The sequence below is a fragment of the Carcharodon carcharias genome, chromosome 1 (assembly GCF_017639515.1).
Source record: "Carcharodon carcharias isolate sCarCar2 chromosome 1, sCarCar2.pri, whole genome shotgun sequence".
Taxonomy (NCBI): Eukaryota; Metazoa; Chordata; class Chondrichthyes; order Lamniformes; family Lamnidae; genus Carcharodon; species Carcharodon carcharias.
This window is the reverse complement of record NC_054467.1, coordinates 44977887-45004325: the sequence shown is the minus strand read 5'-3', so window position 1 is coordinate 45004325 and position 26439 is coordinate 44977887. Positions and strand designations below refer to the sequence as shown.

The 26439-nt window shown below is 45.4% G+C and overlaps 1 protein-coding gene across 1 annotated transcript; it reads left to right on the top strand.

Annotated features, from left to right (window-relative positions):
• The first annotated feature begins 1079 nt into the window (after positions 1–1079).
• Positions 1080–20789, top strand: LOC121271203 (deleted in malignant brain tumors 1 protein-like). Its single transcript, XM_041177030.1, has 7 exons — positions 1080–1110; positions 4454–4552; positions 6868–7182; positions 15123–15437; positions 15778–16092; positions 17792–18106; positions 20623–20789. The coding sequence occupies exons 1-7, from the start codon at positions 1080–1082 to the stop codon at positions 20787–20789; spliced, it is 1557 nt and encodes a 518-aa protein (XP_041032964.1).
• Positions 20790–26439: the final 5650 nt, after the last annotated feature.

Sequence of the window (26439 nt, the reverse complement as noted above, 5' to 3'; positions counted from 1 at the left end):
ATGTCCTCTGCACTGCATGACCCTACCGGTTTTGAATTCTGCACGTTTGTCCATCTCACAACTGGTTACGTTTTAGCACAAGTATAAAGATAAGACAAGTTTAAAAGAAACATGGGGCAGAATTTTCTGGCCCCGTTTTGGTGGGGATGAGGCAGTAAAATGTGGCAAGACATTCTAAACCTTATTGGCTTCGGCGGGAACGTAAAATCCCACTGCCGTAAAATTTCGCCCATAGAAAGACAGAAATACACAAAATAGCAAAATACCTTACACTATGGGTGGAATTTTCTGTGCCCTCTGGCATTGGGTGTCATGGCAGGCATGAGCGGAAGGCCGAAATTGATTTCACAATGTCGTGAAACCAGTTTGCAATCTTCCACTCCGCCTGTCAATGGTGGGCCGCGTTTCCCACTGTGGCACATCAGGAACTTCAGTGTAATGCATCTGCATATCATTATAAACCCAGTTCACCAGAATCATCCAGACACGTCGGTGTGCATTTCACAACAGCATTTACAAGGTGTGCACCTGGCGAACTGCACTTTGGGGGGAACTCACAGGTGAGTGCACAGTAATGTTGCTCGCGAGGGTTGCATGTTGGACCTCAAGGTTGAGGACTGCACATTCAGGTGAGGGAACAGGCAAGTCGCATTTTCCTGGCCTGCTGACAGAGTGATGCTGGGCATGGGCTGCATTGCGGTTGAGGCGAGGTGGGCCGGTGGGGTGCCGGGGGGAGGTGGTGGGGGTGGTCAAGGGCTGCAGAGCGGTTGTGGCAGGTTGCGGGGATCAAGGGCTGCACAGTGGTTCATGGTAGTGCACAAGCATGTGCTGGGTGGAGGTGAGGGAAGTGGCTATGCATTTCTCTGCACTGAGACTGTTCAGGTGCAGTCACATTGACATGCTTGGAATCAGGCACCTAGCTTCTCTGCCCACTCAAGCAATACAAAGGCTTGAAAGTGCCACCAAATGTTCCAGAGCTTTTCACCCCTCGGGCACAGACTGCAAACTAATGAGCATTTTATTAGGCACATTGTACAATCTCCTTGCGAAAGCTGGTCATGGAGCAGTCACTGGTGAACATGCTCACAGCTCCTTGCAACGTCTTCACAGGTTTGGACTTGTCTCCCCATTAGTTCAAGCTAATACTGCAGCCTTGCAGTGTGGGTTAGGAGAATGCTTGCATCTGAGCTGGGAAGACAGCATGCATTCCAGTGGGCAAAGCTGCCACCAATCGGTCGGGTGGAGTGGGTTGGAGGTGAGAGGGGTTTTGTGTAGCTAAGCAGAGCACTAAACTCTGGCAATCCAAATGTGGCCAGCACTATCTGGGATGCATTAAGGGGCCTTCAGACTTAACCAAGACTGGTTCTTAGTACACCCAAGCTAACCCACATGCCTCTCTCTTTCATCCTGCAGGAGGAGTACACCATGAGCATGGAGCTTGGTGACCCAGCTATATGTCTCATGGCTTACAGAGAGCGGAGACGAAGCAGCAGAGAGTGACAGAGGCACATGGCTGAGCAGACGGTAGAACAACACCTTTAGGAAGAAAGGGCAGCAGGGATTGATGCACATGCCGCAGAAAAGCCACAGTGAGCCGTCGCTGGTCGACGCCTAGATAGACCCAAGATCTATAGACGGCGCTTGTATTCCTGCAGTTAACTGATAACCAGTGTTGCCGAAGACTGCACATGTCCAGGGAACTGGTCAGTCACATCTGCCACCTGCTGCAGGATTTCGCGCGATGGGGACATGGAGAGCAGCCACTGCCAGTAACCGAGAAAATGATCGCGGCGCTTAATTTTTTCACACCAGTGGCACCTTTCGGGGCTCCATAGGTGACCTCCGTGGGATTTCGAAAGCCTCCACCCACAAATGTATCCATGAGGTCACGGATGCCATCTTCGTGAAGGCACACAACTTTGTGCGTTTTGCCCAGGACCAGGACAGGCAGGACGCAAGAGCGATTGGATTTGCCCAGGTCTCAGGTTTCTCACAGGTGCAGGGTGCCATTGATTGCACTCATGTGGCATTCAGATCTATGTAGCAACAAATGGTCTACTACATTAACTGCAAGGGCTTCCACTCGCTGAATGTTCAGCTGGTGTATGTCCATCACAGGCGCATCCTGCAGGTCTGCGCATGGTTCCCAACGAGTGTCCATGACTCCTACATTCTCAGTAAGTCTCAGATCCCTGATGTTTTCCAGGGTCCACAGAGCTTGCAAGGACAAGGGCTATCTGCAGAGGACGTGGCTGATGGCATCCATGCAGCGGCCTCAGACTGCAGCAGAGAGAAGGTACAATGACCCTCATGCTGCAACTCACCTTGGTGGAGCAAACCATTAGAATGTTGAAAATGAGCTTCCGGTTCCTGGACCGGTCTGGTAGAGCCCTGCAATATAGTCCATAGAAGGGGTCACACATCGTCGTTGCCTGCTGTGCCCTTTACAACCTGGCGCTGCAACATGGAGAAGTGCTGGCTGAGGAGGAGATGGAGGAGATGCACATCTCCTCTGATGAGGAGGACGTCAATGGGGATTAAGGTGAGGAGGCCCTTGAAGTCTAAGATGATGGCGATGAGGCTATTGCACTGGCCAGATGATGCAGACGCATTTGGGAGGCCCTCATAGCTGCTAGATTCATGGAGGATGATAACATGAAATGAGGGACACGATAGATCCTCACGTTGCATCTGTGAATGTTTGACTTCTCTCCGGCTGATGGCAGCGCACATACACTCTGTGATAGGGCTCCTGTCACGGAGAAGCAGCAGATCATAGCCCCTACATTCCAGGAGGATGATGATGACATGCAGTGGGGACACTCCATAAATCCTCACATAGCTCATGTGAATGTCTGACTCTTGTCTGGTCGATGGCAGCTTGCTTGCGCTCTGTGAACAGGGTCATATTATGGAGATGCTGTGGGGAAACTTTAACTTGTCCTAATCCTATAGTATCCTTTGTGAGCTGAACCTTTCAGGACCACACTGTCATCGGACACAGATGCTGATGAGATGGAAGGACCAGCCACACCTCATTGGTGATGGGAGCACATAGAGAAAATGATGGAATTCTGTACCACTAGGCCAGGACATTTTGGCAGCAGTGATAAGCCCCATCGAGGTGCAGGCATCACGATGTGACCAGTGATAGTGAAGGCACACTATCAGTGTTCTGAGAAGGTTGCACAAAGCACAGAGAAGAGGTCCTGGACTGAGACATCTGCCTTTATCTTGTACAGGGACTAAGGTTTCACACCTGAGTGACAAGAACATTGCTCATCAGAACAAGGAGCCTAGGCAAGAAGTCATTCTTGGGAGGTTATTAACAAAGTAAACGTTATGTACGACAGATTAATACCTGTGCCCAAGCTGTGCAGCTACATCTTCTTAACCTACATAACCCTGCCACTATGTCTTGCTGCTCCCCTGACAACTACAGCGGAAGTGGAGGCAGCTTGCTGACTGCCCTGCCTATAATGATGTTGATGGACATCCTATCGAGGGCAGAGATCTGTTGGGTGCCAGCTTGTTTTGGGGTCATGTGGTGACACCCTCCTTGGCCTGTGGAGCTAGATTTGCTGAGGTCACAGGAAGAGGGGATTCGGATGGGGCAGACACTCCTGGAGTCACTCGCATGGCTGGCCCCGAGGTGTGCACCTGCTGACCTTCCTCCCTTTGGTGCCTGAGGGCCCCTGACTGACTCCCTGAGGAGAAGGGGATGCTGGAGTGAGGATCGAGCTGCCCTGCACTCCTCTTGGGTTGACAGTGTTGAAGGCCAACTATGGTGTCAAAGATGGAGTTCAACTCACCCAGCAGTGCAGGACTGACTTCCTGGACCAAGGTCTCCATAGCGGCCGCTGCTCTATCAGTGTTGACCTCAGTGCGTTGCCATGTCGGTGCTACCACTTTAGACTGAAGGCTAAGGGACTCCTTCATCATGCCTTTCAATCTGAGGAGTACAGCGGACATCCCTTCCTGATGTTCTTGAGCTTGCTTTGCAGCTCCAGCAACTGAGGTATGACTGATCCCAGAGTTTCGTTACCCGAATCGGGCTTAGCAGATTTCTGGTCTCCAGCAGTCCTTTGAGTGCCGGAAATCTGGGAAGTCCCTGTTGCTACCTGCTGTGGATCAGACAGTGTGATGTGCTCACCAGATTGTGATCCCGAGGCTACTCTAAAGCTTGGTCCCACTGAGATGTATGTCTCTGCATTGGTGGAGGGTGTGGGTGAGTGCTGTGATGGGTTTTCAGTGAGGGTTTTAGCTGATTCCTCTTCTGTGATGTCATCGGGGCTTGAGCCAAGGACAGAGTCGTGGACTCCCTCTTCTGTTTCTCAGATGTGCCTGCGAAAGCAAGGAGAGATAAATAGTACATGGTAGTGGCCTGTGAAACAGGACACATCACTCACACCATGGTTGTCTGATGGATGTTGCACTGCTGGATCTTCACTAGGTAGAGCGCTGCCGACCTCACCGCCAGTCCTGATCCTCACCAACCAGCTGGATGAATTTATTTGCAAAGTCTTTGAGGACTTTGATCTTAGGCAGATTGGTACATGTTACTGAAGCCCATGAGAATGTCCTGGAATCCTCAGCCAGAATGGGTGCTGGATTGACAGGTGGAGGGGATGACCAGGCTTTACTTCCTCCCCAGATGGCTCTGGTTCTGGTGCTGAATGTGTTCTTCTCAAGGTTCTATTTTTCTACATTCTTTCCTGACTTCAGTCCTCCCTCGATAGTGAGTAAGGTAGTGAGAGAGTGAGAATCCTGAGAGTGGGAGTGAACTGGACACACACAGATAGCAAGACAGATACACAGACACACACACCCACACACCCACACATGCACCCCCCAGTGAAAGGAAGAAAACTCAGGCTGAAAGCCAACCCACTTCTGACAGCCACTTTCATATGAATTCCGCCAAGACTAGCTTGGAGTCTGCACCACCAGAGGCAAGGAAAAAGTCTGTGTTAGTTAAACCCAACTCCTTAGCTTGACTCTAGTCCTCTTCTCCTTTCCTGGTGACCAAGTCTTGGGGCCTAATCTGTCCCTCTCTAGCTCTGCTTCTAAAGTGAAAAGGCAAAAAATGTTTTATTAGTTAGCTCTGTTGTTTGGCACTTTTTAATGATCATTTTATTAACTACTCATGTTTAAATGATCAATTTATTGCTTTGACATTGATTTTTTTTTGGCCCAGCAAGTTGTGTATATTTTCTTTATGCCTTAATTTTTTTTTGAAACTCAGGGTTATTGTTGTGCCAAACCAGATCTCAGGCAGCTGCTGCTGGGTTTCTTGCTGAAGGGGGAGGAGAGGCTCACAAGAAGTCTGGTTGTTTTTTGTGAGGCTGGCAAAAGGGGTTATTTTTGCTCCAATAGAAATGGGAAGTGTTGGAAATGCTCAGCACATCTGGTGGCATCTGTACAGAGAGAAACAGAGGTCAGTGACCCTTCATCAGAACTAGCACCGATCGTGGACCTGAAGCATTGATTCTGTTTCTCTCTCTACAGATGCTGCCTGGCCTGCTGAGTATTTCCACCAGTTTCTGTTTAGATTTCAGATTTCAAGCAATAGCAATACTTAGCTCTCCTATTAAATGCTCCATGCTGGGCATTTGTAAATATGGCTTGTTTCAATTTAAAATGACAAAGTATTTATCCCTCAAAGTATATTTTTTACTGTGAACAAAGCCCACTAGTGTGGATAGAAATAGAACACTTTTGCAGGTGAATTGGTTGGTGTTAATTTACTGGAAGGTTTTACCATTTTTAAAATTGGAAGTGAAACCAGGAGTCATGTACCAATAGGATATGTGACTGTTAGTTCAAGATAGTTTTATTTGTAAATAGAATTGTTGCTTGCGCTGCTTGTGAGTTTCAAATCTTTTGGATGCTGCTGCCTGGATATTGCATAGGGCCTGGTTCAATGAAGCATAATATGAACAATCAAGTTGTGTATAATTGTCTTAGAAATCTGTGGTTGTGAAGTGTATCATACTGAAACCTGAGTTTTCAATGGGCTTTATAAATTGAGGCATAGAGCACAAAAGTCAAGAAATTTTACTAAACATATATAAAATAGTTCAATCCCATTGTGACTATGGTACCCAATTCTGGGCACCAAAAGGATGTGAAGGGGAGGGTTAAAGGTGGGGGTGGAGTGGGGAATTAGGGGCCTGGAAACAGGAGAAACACCAGGGCCCATGATCCTTCTACCTGGCCCTGCTCACTCCCCATAACCTTTAAGAGCCCACCCAGTCAAACCTCACTTTCCTACTCACATGTGTACCTTTAGTATCCTACCCGGTCAAATCCCATTGCCCCTCACTCCCTGCATGCTTTAATATCCCACCAAGTCTAATCACACTCTCCTGCTCACTTCCTATACTCTTAATATCCCACCTAGTTGAATCCAACTCTCCTGCTGTTACTTGTATCCATTAGTATCCCATCCAGTTTAATCCCACTTTCCTAATCATTCCCCATATCCTTTAACATCCTCCCCAGTCTAATCCCACTCTCCCGCTCACTCCTTGCACCCTTTAATATCCCACCCAATCTAATCACACTCTCCTGTGATCCCAGTCTTTCCTTGATAACAACTCAACTGCTCCTCAATCTTCCCTAATCTCTCTGTAACTAACCACTTGCCCTTAACAACACCCAGTGAATCTGTGCTCCATTTTTCCTTTTTAAGGTAGTATAATGTGGTCAAATCTATTTGAAATTCTCCAACTGTGGCCTATTCTGAGGTGCAAGTCCAATAGACTGGATACAGTTTTGAATCCCTATGAAAAATCCAGACATGGAGCCCAGTAGAAGTGTAGGTGATCCCAAACCAGTTTAACCTTGTTCCCATCTCTTTTCCAGGTCCCGTACCTGTGCGCCTGGTGAACAGGAACAACATGTGCTCTGGGACAGTTGAAGTTTATCATAACTCAGTCTGGGGAACTGTTTGCAATGATGGCTGGGATGTGAATGCAGCGAGTGTGGTCTGCAGAATGTTGAACTGTGGGACGGCCCTGTCAGCATGGACTGGAGCCTACAATGGAGAGGGTACTGGGGACATCTGGTTGGATGATGTGCGGTGTAATGGGACAGAGCCTGCCCTCGATCAGTGCTCTGCCAACCCATGGGGGGTGAATAACTGCAGCCATGGGGAGGTTGCTGGAGTTACCTGCTCAGGTGAGTACAAACACCTGTTCTTGTTTGTTAACTCTTTTGCAATGTATCTTTGGTGAGAGAGATCCCCAGATCATATATGCCAAGGCCACAGGCTTATTGCGAGAGCGCAGATTGGTAAACAGATTGTCATTGATGCAAGCTTTTGGGGAGACAGCTGGTTAGTGGAATTAGTTGGTATTGATACAGAGCAACGGGAAGAGTGAAGGACAGTGGGAACAGTTTGGGACTGATATAGGGCTATGGGGGAGAAAGTGGCACTTGGGATTAGTTTGGGATTGAGACTGGGCTATGGAGAAAGATGGGGGCAGGGATTAGTTTGGGGCATTAACAGGATTCTGAGGAGAGATGAGCTCAGTGGGATTAGGTTGGGGATTGATACTGGGATGTGGGGATGGTATAGGACAGTGAAATTAACAGCAAGAGGAATTTGTTACACTTATGTAGCAATTTAATATGGTAAGATGTCCCAAGGCATTTCACATTAGTGATTCTCAATCAAAATTTGACCCCGAGATAAATAAGGAGATATTAGCGCAGATGAACAAAAGCTTAACAAATTGGAAGATTTTAAAGAGAAATCTGCAAGGAAAAAAGTGAGGTGGAGAAGTAGTTTAGGGAGGAAATGCCAGTGATCAAGTTCGAAACAGCTGAAAGCCCAGGAGGAAATAAATGCTGGCCTAGCCAGTGATGCCCAAATCCCATAACATAATAAGAAAAAGCCAATGGTAGAGCAATTAAAATCAGGAATGCACAAGAGACCCAATTTGGACGAGTGCAGAGACCTCAGGGGGTTGGGAGGTTAGAAGAGGTCACAGAGATAGAAAGGGGGTGAGGCCAATGGAGGAATATGAACTGAGGATGAAAATTGTAGGTTTGGAAGAGGCTACTGAGAAATGAAACGGGGGTCGAGGGCCAAGGAGAGATTTGAATAGGAAGATAAGAATTGTAGGACTGGAGAAGGTTACAGAGATAGGGAGGGGAGCAAGGCCCATAGAGAGATTTTATTAGAAGGGTGAGATTTGTAGGTCTGGAAGAGGTACCGATATAGGGAAGGGGGCCCTAGGGCCATAGATGGTTTTGAACATGAGGATGAAAAATTTAAAAGTGAAGCGTTGCTGGACAGGGAGCCAATTAGTCAGTGAGCAGAGGGGTATGTGATGAATGAGACTTGGTGCATGTTAGGACACAGGGCAGCAGGGCTTTGGATAATCTGATGGTTACAGAAATGGAATGTAAGAGTCCGACCAGGAGTGCACCGAGTCTGGAGGTGACAAAGGGCAGGTCTGCAGATCTTGTGGTAGTAGAATGTTCAGGGCTGAAAGAGTTAATGTGGGAGTGGAGAAACAATACTGCCCACATGATGATGTAAGAGAGAGTCACATGACTACAACTCATGATGGAAAAAGCTCATGGGTTGGAATAAAAGACCTACAGTCTTGTATATCTTTAATTAGTTATGTTCTTACAATAAACATTATTGTTTAGACATCTATGGACGGAACTTTCTGTGCCCATTGGCATCAGGTGGACGTGAGTGGACAATATGGTGGGAAGGACAATAAACGGTTTCATGACATGGTGAAACCAGTATGCAATTGCCTGCTCTGTCTATCAATGGCGGGCCATGTTTCCCACCACCACTGCATGTTGGTAACTTCATTTTGATGCATCTACACATCACTATAAGCCCTGCTCGCTGGATCACTGGAATCACCCCTCTGCCCCCTCCCCATGCTGGGTCATCTGGGCATGTTGGCATGCAACCACCACAACATTTATAAGGTGTGCACCTGGAGAGCTGCACTTCAAGGTGACTGCACAGTAATGTTGCACAATGCTTGTGAGGGTTTCCTGTTGGACTTCGAGGTTGTGGCACCGTGCATTCAGGCAAGGGCACAGGCAAGTCACATTTTCCTTGCTGGCTGACAATGTGGTGTCGGGGCAAGGGCTGCACTGCAGTTGAGGTGAGTTGGGGGGATGGGCTGCAGTGTGGCAGAGGTGAGTTGGGAGGCCAAAGGCTACACTGCGGCTGAGGTGAATTGGGAGGGCGTAAGGGCTGCACTGTGGCTGAGGTGAGATGGGGGGATGGGCTACACTGTGTTGAGGTGAGTTGGGGGGATGGGCTACACTGTGGTTGAGGTGAGATGGGCTACACTGTGGTTGAGGTGAGTTGGTGGGATGGGCTACACTGTGGTTGAGGTGAGTTGGGGAGGTGTAAGTGCTACACTGTGGTTAGTGGTTGTGCACAAGCGTGGTGGATGGGGGAGGGAAGCGGCCACGCATTAGGGAAACTTTGTATAAAGTGACCATTCCTCCACAGCTGAGGCAGTTCAGGCGTAGTCACATTGACATGCTTGGAGTTGGGTCTCTAGCTTATATGCCCACTTAAGCAATGCAGACACATGAAAGTCCTCGGGCACAGCCTGCAAACTAATGAGTGTTTTAGTGGACAGCAGGACAATTGGACAGCTGAGCATATTGTACAATCTCCTTGCAAAAGCTGGCCATGGAGAAGTCGCTGGTGAAGGCACTCACAGGTCCTTGCAATGTCATCTTTCAGGTTTAGCGACTGAAGACTAAATACAGCACAACAGTGAGAAATTATGCCAAACCCGTGTACCTGTTTACACCAAATAAAATATCGCATCTGCTCAAGAAGCAGGCCCAATTGCAACTTGACGAGATGACCAAGACAGGAGTCATCTCCCCTGTTACTTAGCCAGTTCCAGTTTCTAAATCAAACGGATCCATTTGCATCAGTGTTTACCTGACTCAGCTCAACAAGGTTGTGGTGAGGGAAATACACCTGATGTCCTTGGTGAATGATAGCTTGACCAAGGTCTCCAAAAGTATCACACAGTATCGCAGAGTCTTTACAGTGCAGAAGGAGGCCATTCAGCCAATCGAGTCTGCACTGGCTCTCTGAAACAGCATTCTACCTAGTCCCACTCCTCTGCCTTATTCCAGTAACCCTGCACATTCTTTCTTTTCAGGTAGCAACCCAATTCCCTTTCATATACCTCGATCGAACCTGCCTCCACCACCCTCTCAAGAAGTTTGTTTCTTCCTCCAACCACCCTCTGGGTGAAAAAACTTTCCTCACATCACATTTACTCCTTTTGCCAATCATTTTGAATCTGTGCCCTCTGGTTCTTGATTTTTTTCTTGAGTGGGAAAAGTTTCTCACTATTTACTTTGTCCATATCCCTCAGGATCTTGAATACCTCAATCAAGTCTTCTCTCAGCCTTCTTTTCTCCAAGGAAAACAGTCTCAACCTCTCCAATCTATCCTCATAGCTTCAGTTCTTTATCCCTGGAATCTAATGCACTTCAATTATGAGACAGTGTATGTTCAGGGCAAGCTACAAATGACTGTGGACACATTGTTCAGGACCACAGTTGACCATCCGATGATACAGGATGTTAATCTGGTCGAGTAGGTCGAATCCTATTCCCAGTTCATGGCAACACAATTGCCAGCGGGCTACAAGAAGCCTCAACAGATACGCCAAGAGCAGATAGAGGATGAAGAGTATGTCTGCATCTGTCAATACTGAATACAAGGTTGGCCACAGCAGCACCCCGGTGGCACAGTTATGAAAATATATTTAGAACAACAGAAACACTTCACCATAATTGATGACCTGCTTGTATATGGTGAATGGTTGGTCATTCCTGTCTCACTCCGATCAGAGATCCTAACATGACTTCAACAAGGCCAATATTATCCTCATTCTTCAAGGGGAACTTTCTATTATACATTTGGAGGAACCAGATGTTGGAAGTCAAACCAACAATGCACAGATATTGCAGCTCTTACCAAAGAACAACCAAGTCAAAGCAGAGAAGTTCAGGAGGAGACTACCGACCTCCCAAGCCTTATAAGGACACATTGAGGGAGATCCGTAAAACCTCCAGACCGTTTAAACCTATGAAGTCAGAGACTGCGGAGGGGAGAAGGAGGAGTATTTAAATATATTTGGACAAAGACCTGGGGGAGATGTAGTATTAGGGTGTTGAGGGCTGAAAGAGTTAATGTGGGGCTGGAGAAACAGTACTGCCTACATGATGATCTTCTTATCATCTCCATGGACAGTCTATACATGGCCCAGCCAGAACTGGACACATTTTTGCACCTTGTTGTTGAATTCGGCAAGATCTGCAATAGTGCAGGGTTCCTCTAGTGATTGACATTGCAGGAGATGTTGCATAGCCTGTGGCTCAGTTCCACAGTCACAAGTAGTTGGGCTGGCTGTATATCCCCATTTGCTTAGTGACACCTTTGAATGACCTACACCAGTCCTAAGTCTATTAAGGCACTTCCAGGCTGCCCAGTTGCAATTAGCTCCTGGGGGAAGGCTTTTATCCGGTAGAATTTCCATCGCTGGGTGTTGTTCGAGACTGGTGATCCGGTCTTTCCACAAGGCGATGCGGGCTTCAGATGGGGTTGATTGTAATGGAACAACATTGTTCATGAAGCTCTTCCTTGACTTTAGGTGGCTGGGTGTAGGTGACCATGTAGAGGGTGCCTCTCATCTGATGTTTGACAGAGTCGCTCTTTCTTGCTGGCTACTGTTCTTCTTATATCAGGGGGAGCGATACCCGTCAAGATATATAGGCTGTTGGTGTTTGTTGGTTTTAAACACCTGTGATAAGTCGGCAGCTTGCATTCAGAACGGCATCCATCTTCTTAGCATGAGTAGATCTTTCCCATTCAGGGCAGGCGTATTCAGCAGTGGAATAGCAAAGAGCAAGTGCACTGGTTCACAATGTTTTCGAGCTTGCTCCCCATTTTGTGTTAGTGAGCTTATTCAGGATGTTGTTTCGTGCGCTCACTTTTGCCTTTGTCTTTTCGATGTGGTTCTTGAAGGTGAGGCATCTGTCAAGGGTAACTCCTAAGTAGATAGGGTGCTCGCAATGCATCAGTGTTGCTCCACACCATGATGTTGTAAGAGAGTCACATGACTTAAGTCGAGATGAACAAAGCTCATGGGCAGAATGGGCGGGTGTGCGTCCGTCCCAATCGCGAGAAGATGTCAGGCAATTGTCCCGACATCATCACGCATTCGTGCGATATTTCGCTTGGCATGCCTGTGCAAAAGTCAAAAGCATGTCCGCTGACAATTAAGAGGGCAATTAAGCCCATTCATGTTGCAATTATCTCCAATTTTTTGCGGCCCATCCAACCTTATGGTTGGCGGACGGGTGAATCAGCCAGGCGGACTTTACATTTTTCATTAAACCCTATCCAAGAGTCGGGTGAGATTTCCGTTACAAAATAAAATTTAAATAAATATCTGTGGGCAGCATTTTATCAGCTGTATTTTCAGGTAATTGATCGTGATGCATGGACATTTTTGTTCCTCTTTTAAAACCTTTATTTTACCTTTTACAGGTCTCCAGCTCCCTGAGGCAGCTGCTGCCTTCAGGGAGCTTTCTCGCAGCGCTCACCTGCGTCCGTGGTGACATCATCGCCCGCCCTCTTCCCACCCCCACCCTGGCAGTGCTGAGCTCTTTTCAGCGCATGGCTCATGCTGGCTGACCGTTAATTGCCTAGCCAGTGTGAAATCGCGATTGGCAGCCAATTGTGGCCAGCGTTCTGTTTCCCAACTGCTCCTGGGCCCGCCGATTGGGCATGACCACCAAAGATAAAATTCAGGCCCATGGCTTGGACTGAGTAAAACCCATAGTCTTGTATATCTGTAAATAGTTAGGTTTTTACTATAACCAATTATTGTTCAGGCATCTATGTCTCTGAACCCATTCCTTAGCCAATCACAACAAAGATACACCAGATTTTGGCAGCAGATGAGCTGAGGCAGGAGTGCAGATGAGGGGTGTATGAAGCTTAATGGTGGTGAAGATTTGGGATTGGAAGTTGGAAGTTCATCTCAGGGGCAGATAGTATGCCGAGGCTGTTTTTTATGGAACGGAGGAGGTTTAGGACCAATTTAATTGAAGCATATAAAATTATGAAGGTCATAGACAGTGGATAGAAAGGCCATATTTCCCTTAGTAGAGAGCTAAATAACAAGGGGGCATAGTTTTAAAGTAATTGAGAGAAGGATTTGTATGTTTTTAAAAAAAAAGGATGTTTTGATAAATTTAGACAGATTTAATTTAAGTATGCAGCTTAATTATAGAATCCCAAATTAACCCTTTAACCTGTTTTGGTTGGATAGAGATACAACCATCAGGCAAAAACTCAGACACTGAATTAGCAAATTATAACAAAGCTTATTAAATAAAGGATAAAATAAAACAATAATATACTTATCAATTAACTAAAGAGCAAAAGAACAAAAGGGTATATTTATCAGTAATACACTGCAGAAACACCATGCCTTCAAATGGATGGTCAATCAGAAGGAGCAGAAAATGACTTCAACCCTTCTCATCGACAGGAATCCTGCCTCTATCTCGGAAGGAAACTGAGCTATCCAGGGTCCACACCAACAGGAATTCTGCCTCTGTCCCTGGGCCCAGTGCTGCACTACCCATTCTCATGCTGACAGGAATTCTACCTCTGTTCCCGAGAAAACAAAAGACAGGTCCCTTCACTTGGTGTACACAAGCAAGACGGTTCCCAAAACCCTCTTTTATACCTAATTCTGGCATCATCCTACCTTGATCCAAAGTTGTTGTTAACAACCAATTTATCAATAATGTTAGAGTTAATTTTGTACTATAAGGATCTGGCACATAGAGGGTTAATGTGGGACTGAATACATTACCACTCACACATTGATGTAAGACGGCATATGGCCTAGACCCAGGGTCAATGTCGTATTGAGTAGACATGTGTACAGACCCAAGCAGGAAGACAACCTAGCTTGTACCCTTTACTGTACATGTGTAAATAGTTCTAGTTGTTAATAAAGATTTACAGTTAACCTGCAGAAGATTAGGCAAACTTCTTTAAGACTTCTTTAACTTCTTTAAGTTCTGTAACCAACACCCTCCCAACAAATTTCATTGGATTTGTTCATCTGTGCACATTGCCTTAAACATGAAGACAATGAAGTATTTTAATATGTGTTCCTTTCTCAATACTGCACAAGGTCCTTATTCATGAGGCTCTATGTTAGACTAGTCAAGGACAGTGTGTTCTCATAAGGGCCTGGATAGTGTAGCTTCCCTTCTCACAATATGCTGCCACAGCATGTTTGAGTTTCAGACCTTGATTCCAACATAGGAACATTAGTAAAAAAATACAGAGATAGGTATAATCTGAATTTCATTAACTAGCTGATTAATTACTTTTTCTTCAATTACAGGGTAATTGAAATACTTCTAATAATCATTTGTTGCTGGTGGTTGCTCCTTCGTAATGCTAGTGGTTAGTGTACGTTGCATAGTTTTGCAGCAGGTGTTCAAATCACAAAATGGCTTATTTTTAGATAAGGTGTTAGTACAAAATGGCAGCTTGACATTTTAGCCTTTTGCAGAAGACAGTCTCTAAAAATTGTCAAGTTAAGCAGGGAAACTAAATCATATTAAAATAAATCTAAAATCTAGGCTATTTTACAGTATAGAAGTTGAGGAGCATTTTTTTCAGTAGAATGGTGGTAACATTCTGGAACTCACTGCCAGAAAGGGTAAGTCAACCAGAAACCCTCACCGCATTTAAAGAATACTTGAATGTGCACTTGAAATAATGTAAACTACATGGTTGTGAGCCAAGAACTGGAAAGCGACATTCAGCTTTTATTGGCCAGCACAGACATGATGGGCAAGTGACCCCCTTCTGTGCCATAAATTTCAAAAATTCTATGAAAAATATTGGTCCAGCCTCAGAGGGATGGAGTTGTAATGAGTGAGCAGAATTTGTGGTGAACTTCAGTCTTCCTGACATTTAATTGAAGGAAATTATTGGCCACAACTGGATGTTGGACAAGAAGCCTGATAAATCAAAGAATGTGTTATTATCTCTATTCCAGGTCCAGTACCTGTGCGTCTGGTGAACGGGAACAACATGTGCTCTGGGAGAGTTGAGGTCTATCGTAACTTTGTCTGGGGGACCGTTTGCGATGATGGCTGGGATGTGAAGGCAGCGAGTGTGGTCTGCAGAGTGTTGAATTGTGGGACAGTCCTGTCAGCACAAACTGGAGCCTACTATGGAGAGGGGACCGGGGACATCTGGTTGTATAATATGAGATGTAAGGGGACAGAGTCTGCCCTTGATCAGTGCTCTGTCAATCCCTGGGGGCTGAAAAACTGCACACACAGCCAGGACGCTGGAGTAACTTGTTCAGGTGAGTGGACTCACTCAGCATGCTACTCTCCTGCCTACTCCACATACCCTTTTTTATCTTGCCCAGTCTAACCCCATTCTCTCAGGAATCCTTTAATCTTCTCTCTACAACTAATCTTTCATTCTTGCTAACACCCACTGAATCTGTGCTACACCTTTTCCTTTTTCATAACGTGGTCTCAAAATCTATCTCGAATTCTCCAACTGTGGCCCACCCTTGAGGTGCAAGTTCAATAGACTGGATACAATTTTCAACTCCTATGAAAAATTTAGATGTGGAACCCTGATTGACGTGCAGGTGATCCTAGACCAGTTTATCCTTGTTCCCATCTCTATTCCAGGTCCGATACCTGTACGCCTGGTGAACGGGAATGACAGATGCTCTGGGAGAGTTGAGGTCTATCATAACTCCGTCTGGGGCACAGTTTGCGACAATGGCTGGGATGTAAACGCAACGAGTGTGGTTTGCAGAGTGTTGAACTGTGGGACGGCTGTGTCAGCACAGACTGGAGCTTACTATGGAGAAGGGACTGGGGACATCGGGTTGGATAATGTGAGGTGTAATGGGACAGAGCCTGCCCTCGATCGGTGTTCTGCCAACCCATGGGGTGTGAATAACTGTACACACAGGAGGGATGCTGGTGTAATCTGCTCAGGTGAGTGCTTTTTATTTGTGAGTTGGTTCCTGACATCTAATTGTTACATTAGTTGATCCACTTGTCAGGAGGAGAACTTGCTTAAAATTTGAGAACTGTAGAAGCTTCCAACAAGCAGGCGCTGACTGCATCATTATTTAAGCAATTGCAATGGAACCATACATTGTAGGCGTCAGTGAATCCTGTTTCTAAGTTTATGATGGACTGGGGTTCATTGCTGAAGCAGCTGAAGATAGTTGGGGCTAGGACGTTGCTCTGAGCATCTCCTGCAGTAAGTGGAGTGCTGGGGCTGAGATGATTGGCCTCCAACAACCAAAACCGCTTTGTCCCAGTGAGAGCTCCAACCACTGAAGAGTTTCCACTGATTCTCATTGACTTCAGCACATACTAGTGTTGTAGGTTAGCAAGAGGTGAGGCTAGTTCTGGAGCACAGATCTTCAGCCTTACCAGCAGGACATTTTCGGGATTTGTAGCCTTTGTATTCAGCATGCTCAGTCATTGTTTAATATCACTTGAATTGGTTGAAGACTGGCATCAGCAATGGTGGGGTCCTTCAGTGATAGCTTTAGCAGGTTGGCACTCTTAATCTTCTGTACTCGAGGGAATACCAGCCCAGTCTATACAACCTGTCCTCATAATTCAATCCTTTTAGCCCCAGTATCATTCTGGTGAATCTGTGCTGCACTCCCTCCAAGTCCAATATAACCTTTCTGATTTGTTGTACCCAGAACTGAACACAGAGAATCCAGGTGGGGTTTAATCAAATCTCTGTACAACTGTAACATAACTTCTGCCACTTTGTATTCAAGCCCCTTTGAGATAAAGGGCTCATCCCATTAATCTTTTTGATCTCTGTCTTTGGTGTTGCATTGGCTCTTAGTGATTTGTGTATCTCTAGGCTTTCCACTGTTCCCAGTCTCTCACTATGACAAAAATATTCTGAATACTGAATCATGGCTTACACAGTGAAGAAAATTGATGGGTGTGCAATGAGTGACCAGTTCACTTACAATAGATCTCTATCGCCAGCCAGGGCGAATTGATGCTCCCCATATTCATCCTTGCCAGTACCAGATGTGGCTCAGTGTCTCCAATGCTCACCTCTGAGACAGAAGGTTAAGTTAGAGCCCCATTTCAGAAACTTGAGCTCCATAACCCAGCCCAACACCCCCGAGAGATAGTAATGATGGGGAACTGCACTGTCAGAGGAAGATGCATATACTCTCAGACTAGGTCCCCACAATCAAGATTGACATTCTCCGCTGCCAGTACTGAGGAGTGCTGCACTGTTGGATGGCCTGTCTTTTGGATGAGTCTTTAAACTGGGGTTTAATCTGCCTCCCAGGTGGAAGTAAAAGTTCTGATGGAACTATTTTGAATTATAGCACGGGATCTTCGCTGCATTGTCCTGGGCCAATATTTAACCCTCAGTCAATATCTCTTAAAACAGATGATCTAGTAACTATCCCATCATTGTTTGTGGGACCTTGCAGTGTGCAAATTGATGCCAATTTCCTACATTACAACAGTGGCTACACTTTGTAAGCACTTTTTTAGCTATAAAGTGCTTTGGGACTTCCTGTGGTGCTGAAAAGTGCTATGTCAGAGGAAGCCTTTTTCTTTCATTCTTCATCTTGATGCCTTGTCCCTAAATACATTGTGTCTTGTATCATTCTTCAATTCCCTGTATTTGTTCCAGGTCCAGTACCCATACGCCTGGTGAATGGAACCGATACGTGCTCTGGGAGGGTTGAAGTCTATCGCAATTCCACCTGGGGAACTGTGTGTGATGATGGCTGGGATGTAAATGCAGCAAGTGTGGTCTGCAGAGTGTTGAACTGTGGGATGGCCTTGTCAGTACAGACTGGAGTCAACTATGGAGAAGGGACTGGGGACATCTGGCTGAGTGATTTGAAATGCTTAGGTAATGAGTCTGCCCTGGATCAGTGCTCTGGGAGTCCAATTGTGGTGAATAACTGTACCCACAGTCAGGATGCTGGAGTCACTTGCTCAGGTAATTCAAGCTTTACATTTAATTAATCTTGGAGAGGGGAGTGTGACTACAAGGAGGCTTATTGCCTAGGAGGATATACTGGTTCTGTAAAGACTTCAGTTCAGTTCTGGCTTAATTTCATGCATTAGTCTTTTTTTGTGGAACACATCCCTAAATCAGCAACCAAAAGAACAGAAACTGCTAGGAATACTCAGGAGGTGAGACAGCATTTGTGGAGACAAACAGAGTTAATATTTCATGTCAATGACCTGAAGAAGTAGCAGTTCTTCCCAGCAGTTTCTATTTTTAATTTCAGATTTCCAGTATCTGCAGTATTTTGCTTTTGTGTTGCATCCAAAACATTAAATTCAACTACAAATGTCATGGTTCCAATTAGTACCTTTCCTGCTCTGTATCTGGGACACCGGGTGTCAGTGGATAACAATGTAAGCTGGAGATGGAGCCTTTGCCCTTCCTGCACTCCTGTGAGGTTCACCAACAACAATTGTATTTATTTGGCAGCTTTAACATAGCAAAGTGACCCAGGGCACTTCACAGGAGTGATTATCAAGCAAAATATGTCATTGACTCACCCTAAGAAGTTATTAGGATAGATAAGAATGGAAGCAGCTGAGAGCTGGATGACAGTGGAGAAGTGTTGGAGGAAGATAGTGTGGTCAATCATGTCACTGACTGCAGAGAGTTCGAGGAGGGAAAGGTTACTTTTGTCACATTTGGATCGGATGTCATTTATGACTTTGATAAGAGTCATTTCATTACTGTGGCAGGGGCAGAAGCTTGATTTGAGGTGTTCAAACATGGAGTTCTGGCAAAATGTGCATGGATTTGGGAGGCAACAGCACCTCCAAGGACTTTGGAGAGGAATGGGAAATTGGAGATGAGGCAGTAGTTTGCAAGGACAGTGGAGTCAATGGTTGTTTTTTTTGAGGAAAGGAAGGATGATGGGAGACTTAAAGGAGAGGGGGAACAACATCTGAAGAGAGAGAACCATTTACAATGTCTGCTAACATAGGGGCCAGGAAAGGAAGTTAGATGGTCAGCAGTTTAGTGGGAAAACACTAGATGGAGCTGGAGGTGCATCTCATGGATAGGATGAGCTTGGAAGGGAATGAGGGGAGATAGGAGTGAAACTAGAGAAAGATGCAAGTTCAGGGCTAGGGTAAGTGGAAATAACGAGAGGAGTGGCTGATCCATTATGTTTTAATGGAACTGAATATCAAGTACTGTGTATAACGAGGGACTGACCAGCTTTCTGCCATTGACTAAGACAAATTCCTATCCCTAAATGTTCCAAGTTGAGTCCCTTGGACTTAAGGGAGTGAAGATATGGGCCATACAGGGTAATGTCCATGAGTGGGAGAGTCATAATGTTAATGGGGAACGAGGGCATCAAAGGTGGAGATGAAGGACCGCTTGAGCAGATCGGTAGCTGCACAAATACTGTGTTGAATCGAGGCTAAAGGCTAAGCAGATGGAGATGAAGGTGCCATCGTAAATGAATTGGGAAAGAGTTTATTCCAGGGTAGCCTCAGTAGATAGTAGGCTTGGGAGTGGAAGGATGATAAGGGTGGTAAGCAGTATAAGGAAGCAATCAGAGTTTACCTTGATCCAAATCTGATTAGCGTGGGAACAGCTCTGACCGATGCTAATCACAGGAAAAAATGCACACTTACTGCCAGCCTTTTTTCAGGCCAGACTTCTGATGCTGGCTGCTCCCTGAAGCCTCTGTCATAAAAAACCAGGCAGGCCTTGGTGCAGCGCAGGAGAGGCCAAGCCATGCCCCCTTTTTATGGCACTAGCTGCCAGATTCTGGTAAGAGTTTAAATGTCCCAACTTGTGTAAATTCTGTTATTTCCAGCTATGTTTCACAGTAGAAAACGTGACTTTCAGTATTGTATCTACAATTATTAAATATCCCATGGTTGGCATTTCTAAATCAAATTACTTGCAATTCTTTGAATGAACACGCTGAAACTAAGGGAAAAACCCATGGGTTTAAGATTGCTTGGAGCTGTCAACCTCCAGAATTGCATAACCTCAATCCACTGACAGTGCTAGCCCCTCCTTCCCTCAGCCATGACAATGTTCAGCCTCTCTCACCCGCTTTCACCTCAAGAAAATGCTCAACCCCACCGCCCCCCCCACTCCCCCACAACCTCAACAATGCTGACACTTCCAACGTCGGCTGGGCAGGAGCCAGGAATTCCAGAAAGTGAGTTGGGAGAGAAGGTGCTGGAGGGGCTGAGCACTGCCCTGGATGGGAGTAGGGTGGGTGAATGTCAGGGGGAGTGGTGAACATTGTAGGGGGTGGTGAATATTGTCGGACATTGTCCAGAATGGGGGGTGAACATTGCTGTGGGTGCTGGAGTGCTTTGACACTCTAGCTGATTTACTTGGAGTTTCGCTGGCTTGTACCTGCTATGAAAATCTCAGTAAATCCATGTAAATACCAGAGTAAGTAAAGGGCAACCAGTCTAAGTTTCCCTGGTTCTGACAATCTGACCCCACTGTTGTAGGAATCGAGCAGCAATCTGGGCAGGATAAAACTGAAAGTTTAAACTTTCCGCACAAGTACCGGAGACGTGTGCACATCAAGACTTCCAAGGGGCTTGATGCATATCTTTTAGGTTACATCCAGCCTCCAACTATTCAGAGATCAGAAGATCTGGGCCATTATGTGTGATTGACACAGTGGGAGTAGGGAGGCCTTGTTAGATGGTAAGGTCAAGTGTGTGGCCATGAATATTTGTAAGGGGACTTATATTAAGAGAGAGATTTAGTGAGGATAGGGAGTCAGTGAACTCAGGAAAGACAACGTGATGAGTTTAGATGGAAGTACAGAGAATAAGAAGTTGCTCAATGCAGAGCCAGAGGAAAACATTGAAAATATCTCAGTGAGAAATTTGGCACAGTACTTGGGTGGGTGATAGAGAATGGAGATTTTAAATGAACAGTAAGAAGGGAGAACAAGGTGAGATGCTGAAAAGAGGAGGAGGTGCCAGAGGAGTAGAGGGACAGACTGAGATGGGATTACTTGATTAGGACCACACTGCCACTGCGCCAGTCTTGGCAAAGCAAGCAAATAAATGCTAGGCAGGAGGGGTCATTCATCCCTTAGCTTGATTTTGTCAAGGCTATGATATTAGTGCAGTCATCCACATAAGATCATGAATGGCAAGGCCTTTCCTGTTGTGTGTGTGCAATACTCAGCTAAAATTTCCTTGTTCACAGGGCCTTTATTGGTCAGACTGACTGACGGAAGCAACATGTGCTCGGGGAGGGTGGAGATCCTTTACCAGTCTGCCTGGGGGACAGTCTGTGATGATGGATGGGACCTTACTGATGGGAATATTGTCTGTAAGCAGCTGAACTGCGGGAAGGCCTTGTTAGTAAGTGGGGCCTACCGTGGACGAAGGGATGGAAAGGTGTGGCTGAGTGGTGTGCGATGCAATGGAACTGAACCTTCCCTGGACCGGTGCCTTGCAAACCCCTGGTGGAGCAGTAACTATTCATGCGCACAGGATGCTAGCGTCAGTTGTTCGGGTAAGACTGGTCTCCTTGGCAAATGCCTCATGTTTCATTATCTCCCAAGGCGGAGTCTGCCCATTAGGCTCCTCCAGCCTGCACACTCCCACCCAGCTGCTTGGACATAGCACATGAAGGAGGTCATTCTGTCCATCATACCTGTGGAAGAGTTGTCCAGCTGGTCCCACTCTCCCTGCAATGTTATTATCCTTTCCCAAGTATTTATCCAATTCAGCCTTTGGAAGTTACTATCGAATCTGCTTCCTTTTGGGCAGCATGTTCGAGATCACAACTCACTGCATAAAGAAATTGTTCCATATTTGCCCCTCTAGTACTTTTGTCAATTATCTTAAGTTTATGTCCTCTGCTTATCGAGCCCCCCCACCACTGGAAACATTTTCTCCTTATTTACTCTATCAAACCCTAGTCAATTTACTAAATCTCTTCTGCAAGCATTAAAGTGTGATGTCCAGAATTGGGCACAATACTCCAGTTGGCCTAACTGGTGGTGGCAGCCGAATGTCTGGAAGGATGAAAGAGGGAATGCCATTTATTTAAATTATTGAAGGAGTTGGTAGATTAGATGGAAATAAATGGTTTCCTCTGTTGTCCCAGAACAAAGGGACATGATCTTTAAGTTAGAGCTAGGCTGTTCATGGGTCATGTTAGGAAGCACTTGCTTCGCCCAAAGCGGAAGAGAAATCTGGAACTCTTTCCCCCCAAAAAACTGTCAGTGCTGGGGGTCGGTTGAAACTTTCAGGGCAGAGACTGATGATTTGTATTGGGTAGGGATAATGAGTGAAATGGAGCAAAAGCAGTAAATTGGTCTTGAGTGACAAATCAACAATGATTGAATTGAATGGTGGAAGTACATTGTGGGCCTGAATGGCCCCCTCTTGTTCTTATATTGCTTCTGTTAATAAACGCACAGATTAACAGTGTTCCCTCCTCTATTCCAGGTCCGGTGCCGTTGCGTCTGGTGAACGGTTCCAACATGTGCTCTGGGAGAGTTGAGGTTTATCATAATTCCATCTGGGGAACCATATGTGACGATGGCTGGGATGCAAATGAAACGATTGTTGTCTGCAGAGTGTTGAACTGTGGGACAGCCCTATCAGCACAAACTGGAGCCTACTATGGAGAGGGGACTGGGGACATCTGGTTGGATAATGTGAGGTGTAAGGGGACAGAGTCTGCCCTTGATCAGTGCTCTGCCAGTCCATGGGGTGTAAGTAACTGCACACACAGCCAGGATGCTGGAGTGATCTGCTCAGGTGAGTAGGGTGACCAGCAAATAGTTTCACTGTAAGGAAAATTGGCAAAAAGACTAAATTAAAGGCTCTTCATCTAAGCAAAAGTTACCTGAGTGCACAAAGCATTCTTAACAAGACTGATGAATTGATGTCATAAATCGATATGATGTGATAGATTACAGAAATGTGGTTGCAAGGTGATCAAGGCTGGAACTGATCACTCAGGGGTATTTGAATATTGAAAGGGTAGTCAGAAATGAAAAGGAGGTAGGGTAGCTCTGTCCATTAAGGATAAGATCAGTACAGTAATGAGAAACAATACTAGCTCAAAAGATCAAGATGTAGAATCAGTTTGGGTGGAGATAAGAAATAAGAAGGAAAATAAGTAACTGGTGGGAGTTGTATATAGCACTCCCACCCTCTCCGCATCGCGCCACCCCCCCGCCGCCCCCCGCAACCCAGCCCCCACAACAGTAGCCACATTAGGACAGTGTATAAATCAAAAAATAATGGGGACCTGTAAGAAAGGTACTGCAATAGTCATGGACAATTTTAATATTTTAAACTTCATATATATTGGACAAATCAAATTGACAAAGATATTCTTGAGGACAAGTTCAGAAAGTATATTCAGGACAGTTTCTTCAAATAATATCTTGTGGAACCAACCACAGAATTGGCCGTTTTAACTCTTGTAATCTGTGATGACAGGATTAATTAATGATCACATAGTAAAGGATCTTCCAGGAAAGAATGATAATAACATAATAGACTTTTACATTCATTTTGAGGGTGAGAAACTTGAATCTCAAACTTAAATAAAGGGAGTTACAAAGATATGAAGAAAGTGTTGGCTGAAGTGGACTGAAAGAATAAATTAAAAGGTAAGACAGTAGATAAACAGTGGTAGACATTTAAGGAGATAGTTCATAAATTTTACCAAAGATAAATTCCACCGAAAAAGAATCAAGAAGGGTAAACCATTCATGGCTAAATAAAGAAGTTAAGGATGGTATCAAACTGCAAGTGAAGGCATACCGTGATGTGAAGATTAGTGGTACGACAGAAGATAGGAAAAGTTTTAAAAACAGCAAAGGATGACTAAAAAGAGGGAGAAAATAGATTGAGAGTAAACTAGCAAGAAATATAAAACAGACAGCGAGTGCTTCTAAAGGTCAAAGAAAGAGTAGCTAAAATGAAGGATGAGACTGGCAAACTAATAATGGGAATCAAGAAAATGGCAGGGCCGTTGAACAGATATTTTGTTTTTACCTTTATGCTAATAGCATCCCAATATTGATAGAAAATCATGGGGAAAACCAGAGGGAGGAACTTAACAATCATCATCACATGAGAAAAAACACTAGGCAAACTAATAGGACTAAATGCTGACTAATACCCTGGACCTGATGGCCTGCATCCTAGTGCCTTATAGAATTATAGAAAAGTTGCAGCACAAAAGAGGTCATTCAGCCTGTCGGTCTGTGTCAGCCCTCAGCTAGTCCCACTCCCCTGTTTTTACCCCATAGTCCTGAAATTTTATTCTCTTCAGAGAATTATCCAATTCCCCTTTGAAAGCTGTGATTGAATCTGCCTCCACAAATCCCTTAGAAAGTGCATTCCAGATCCTAATGACTGTGTAAAAAGGTTTTTCTTCATGTCAGCTTTGATTCTTTTGGTTCATTCAGCTTAAATCAATGTCCTCTACTTACTGGCCCCTCTGCCAATGGGAATAGTTTTTCTCCATCTGCTCCATCTAGACCTCTCATGATTTTGAACATCTCTATCAAACTTCCTTTCAGCCTTCTCTTCTCTAAGGAGAAAAGCCCAGCTTCTCCATTCTATTGATGTAACTGAACTCCCTCATCCTAGAAAACATTTTCATAAATCTTTCCTGCACCCTCTCTTAATGCCTTCACATCCTTCCTAAAGTGTGGTGCCCAGAATTGAACACATAATACTCCAGTTGAGGCTGAAACAGTGTTTTATAAATATTCACCATAAGCTTCTTCCTTTTGTACTCTTTGCCTCTATTTATAAAGCCCATGTCCCATATACTTAATTAACTACTTTCTCAAACTGCATTTTCAACAATTTTTACATATATGCCACCAGATCCCCCTGCTTCTACACCCAGTTTAGAATTGTATTCTTTATTTTATATTGTCTTTCCTCATTCTTCCTATCAAACTTCACAGTTCTCTGCATTAAATTTCATGTGCACACATCTGCGCATTCCACCAGTTTGTCCATGTCCCCCTGAAATTTATCTTCCTCACAGTTCACAATACTTCCAAGTTTGTGTCACATGTAATTTTGAATTTGTGCCCTGTACTCCTCCAAGTCTGACCCAGGAAGACGTTTAGAGGCAGCCACAGGGGCTGCCGGTGCAGGCTGCTTAAAAGGTCCATATTGGTGCAATGGGACTTCATCCCAGTTACAATAAAAACACAAAGGCCCTCCAGTCATCAACCCCCGTCAGCCCCAAACATTCCCCATGCCTCATCAATGCCACCTCATGCCCCCCATCCACCCCCTATGGCTCCTCATGCCCCCATGCCAAGCTATGGCACTTCCATACCCATTGCCCTAGTACACTGTCTAGAACCAATGAACCCTGCAGTGACAGTAGGATGCATAAAAAAGGCTTAAAAAAATTCATTCATAACTTTCTCCAATTTGAAAAAAAGACATTTCACCATGAACCAATAAAAGTGACACTCATTCAGACCCTTTAAATATCAACAATAAAAATTGTGAATCCTTGAAACCACTTAACTTGTGTAAATAAATATATTAAAATTGACAGCAGAGCCTGAGTTGTCAATCAAACAATGTTTTCTCTGGGGCGCAGCTTTTTCAGCAAGCTTAATGAATGCCTAGGCTGCTCTCAGCCAAGCTCAGGTCTTCTCAACTTCTTGAACCTTTGAGGAGTGTTTGCCCAGAGTCTTCCCTCAGAGTTCTTGCCCACTACTTAAAGCCTGAACCCTCCCACAGCCTCTTACTTTACACCTTTTTTCAGGGGTGGATGCCTGGATGAATTATTGACAAGGCCTTTGGCATTTCACCACAGACTCTGCCTGATCTTCTGGGAATCTCCAGCATTTTCTGTTTCAATATCAGGTCAGCCATGATCCTATTGGATGGTGGAGCAGTCTTGAGGGGCTGTATAGCCTACTCTTCCTACTTCTTATGTTCTAGGCCTCTGGATTATTTGCCCAGGGCCTGAATTTTACCCTTGGCGGGCGCATGTGATTGGCGGGTGCACATGATTGGCGGGCCTGGGACTGGTCAGGAAACAGGCCCCCCACCAACGATCGGCCCATGGCTGCAATTTCATGCTGGCTGGCCAATTAAGGTGCGCCCAGTTTGAAACGTGATTTTCCAATGGTCGGGAAGGGCCAGGTGAGGGCGGGGACCTGTTGGGCACCAGGTCCAGTGGCAATCCGGTGGGTGGTTTAAAAATGGCACAGGCAGCTCCCTGAAGGCTGCCAGGGAAGAACAAAACTTCTGCGTTCTGGAGATCGAAATTATGGCCCCAACAGCGGCTGGAGA